Source organism: Triturus cristatus, chromosome 11 (genome assembly GCF_964204655.1).
Source record: "Triturus cristatus chromosome 11, aTriCri1.1, whole genome shotgun sequence".
NCBI lineage: Eukaryota > Metazoa > Chordata > Amphibia > Caudata > Salamandridae > Triturus > Triturus cristatus.
The window spans coordinates 1095717737-1095720119 of NC_140594.1; the positions used below are offsets into that span (position 1 = coordinate 1095717737).

Genomic DNA, 2383 nt, shown 5'->3' on the forward strand with positions numbered 1-2383 from the left:
AAGTGTTGATTTTTTATAACCTCTGCACTGCATGAGAAGCATGCATTGTATTTGGAGTGCTGGAGGTATCAAAGCACAAAGCAAAGTGAAATTACAGTTAGATTCAAGAGTGTTAGGCATATCTGCATCTAGTGTTGCACTTTCTGAATTTCGAAACTAAAAAAGTAGAACGCTGAATCTCAACATACATTCAAATTTCAAAGTCGAGGCTATGTTTCACAATTCCTTAATTTTATTGCCTTACATTTTCAAAGCGTTGTCATGCTAAATAAATGAAAATCTACAAAGTAATCTTTCTGGTTTGATGTGCTGTTGCCTGAAGAGAGTCCAAATCATTTTTATACGATGTATGGTGATCAAAAATAGTAAAGTGTCAGACACAATGTCTGGCAAACGAAAGAGATCCCTTCCAATCAATTTTGACCTTGCAGCTTCTCACTGTTTCCAGTGTGAGAGAACCTTCCAGAGTGCTTGCCTAAGTTTGGTGTTTCCCAGAATCAAAATGATGGATTTTGTAGGTGTAGTCCAGTAAATGATGAACCAGAATGTGGAAGTAAGCCAAAGAGTCTCGAATTGTAGTATCACACACTCAGACAGTAAACATAAAATATTGACCAGAAGGAGGGAACCCACCATCCTGGCCGCCCCAAAGTGAGCCTCTAGCCGGGGTTGGCTGAACTCTGATGTCCTCTCTTTCATCCGTCTGGTATGTCTACAGAGGGAGACGAGGATGAGTGTGATGGAAATAATGACAAACACAATGGGCAAGATGAAGGCAATGACGTTAATTCCATAAAAGTACACACATTGTGAGTTCAGGTCACCCTTTGTAACTGTGGAGTCAGCTGTATCATTAGCTGTTGTGTGGGTAGAGAATGCTATACATGGGAACCAGTTTGCACTGATGCTGAGGACCAAGGAACCCACAGCCGTTCCGAGGAGCAGCCAGGGTACCACCTTGCAAAGCCTCAACTTTAACCAGAAGAAGACATGGTGGTTGAAGTCCACGATCTTCACGCAGTAGAAGACACACAGACAAGCAGTAAACCAGATATTAGAAGAGTCAATCCATGTTTCAAGCAGAGTTAGGACTGGAATCTGGAACTCCATGAAATGAGCTTCACTCAATGTAAAAACTGCATACATCTGCACCAATAGGATACACTGAGAACAAGTGGAGGACAGTCCCAGAGCCAGTAAGATCAAGTCGCAGGTGCCCAGGCGTTTGCCTTTAACCACATCCAGGGAATTCAAAGCCACCATAAAGGAACTGGCGAGAACTCCAATCACATTTAGGACTGATGTTATGGTAGCAAAAACAACTCTAAATGTATGTTCCATTTTCTCTACTTTTCCTTGCAGGTCTATTGGCAATTTCACAAAATGAAGTCTTGCTTTCAGGAGAGGTTGTGAGTGAGTATCATGAACAAGGATGCTTTCCATAAACTTAAAACCTGCAGGTGTTCATGGTTAATGTTACCAACACTACCTTTCCCATCAAAACCATGGCTTTGAATGTATACAAATGCAGCAGGCTTTATGTTTCTGGTTCCTCTAAGAAATAAAAAAAACATGCTAGATCACTTATTGACCCATGGCAAACATGTTTTATATGGTTTATAGACTGCTAGTAATTCCATTCTTTAATATTAATATTCTAAATAAATACCAAAACTGTATGTGAGTATCATGGGCAGGGATACTTTCCAGAGACTCTTGAAATGTGCAGGTGCTTCTATCTTGTGTTAATACTATCTCCCTCACCAACACTTTGATTTGGATGGATTCAATGTATTGGAGTTAATGTTTCTGTTTCCTCAGAGAAATACCAAGTCCAGGCTGTATAAAGGATCATTTAAATGTACATATGCCCATAATGCAATTTCAGTTGTGAATTTTTCCATCTTTTGCTATTAGAAACCAGAAATAATCATGAAAACAGAAAGAGTATATAACATTCTCTTCTCATCTGAAGTACATAAAATAGTAACACATTTCTTTTAGGAGTATTTCTCGCTAAATTGTTTTCCCTGCATCACACCATCTCCTTACAAACTCAATGTATCCAACAAAATGGAACTCTTTCGTTCATTGAAATAGTCAGGAGCGTTCCCATGTATGTTTAAACACACTTCCTATATATTTATAAATTTAAAGTTACTTAAATGGGAAACTGAAAATAGAAAGTTATCTTTATTTATCTACCTTCTCAATATTGTGTTAAACCATATTGTGACTGGAACATTTTTGTAGGACACATTTGTTCTATGTGTTTTCCTGTCATACTAGCAAAAAAATGTGATTTGTTGATTGCAAACAATATCTAAATCACAAAATCACATTTACAATCCCTCGCCATTACCATTTTACTATTGCTTAATGT

The 2383-nt window shown here is 38.1% G+C and overlaps 1 protein-coding gene across 1 annotated transcript; it reads right to left on the reverse strand.

The window, feature by feature from the left end:
• Positions 1-435: 435 nt before the first annotated feature.
• On the reverse strand, positions 436-1341 carry LOC146786061 (taste receptor type 2 member 7-like). Its single transcript, XM_085633154.1, has one exon. The coding sequence runs from the start codon at positions 1339-1341 to the stop codon at positions 436-438; it is 906 nt and encodes a 301-aa protein (XP_085489280.1).
• Positions 1342-2383: the final 1042 nt, after the last annotated feature.

Coding starts and splice junctions, on each gene's coding strand:
- LOC146786061 (XM_085633154.1), bottom strand. CDS start 1,341: ATGGAACATACATTTAGAGTTGTTTTTGCTACCATAACATCAGTCCTA.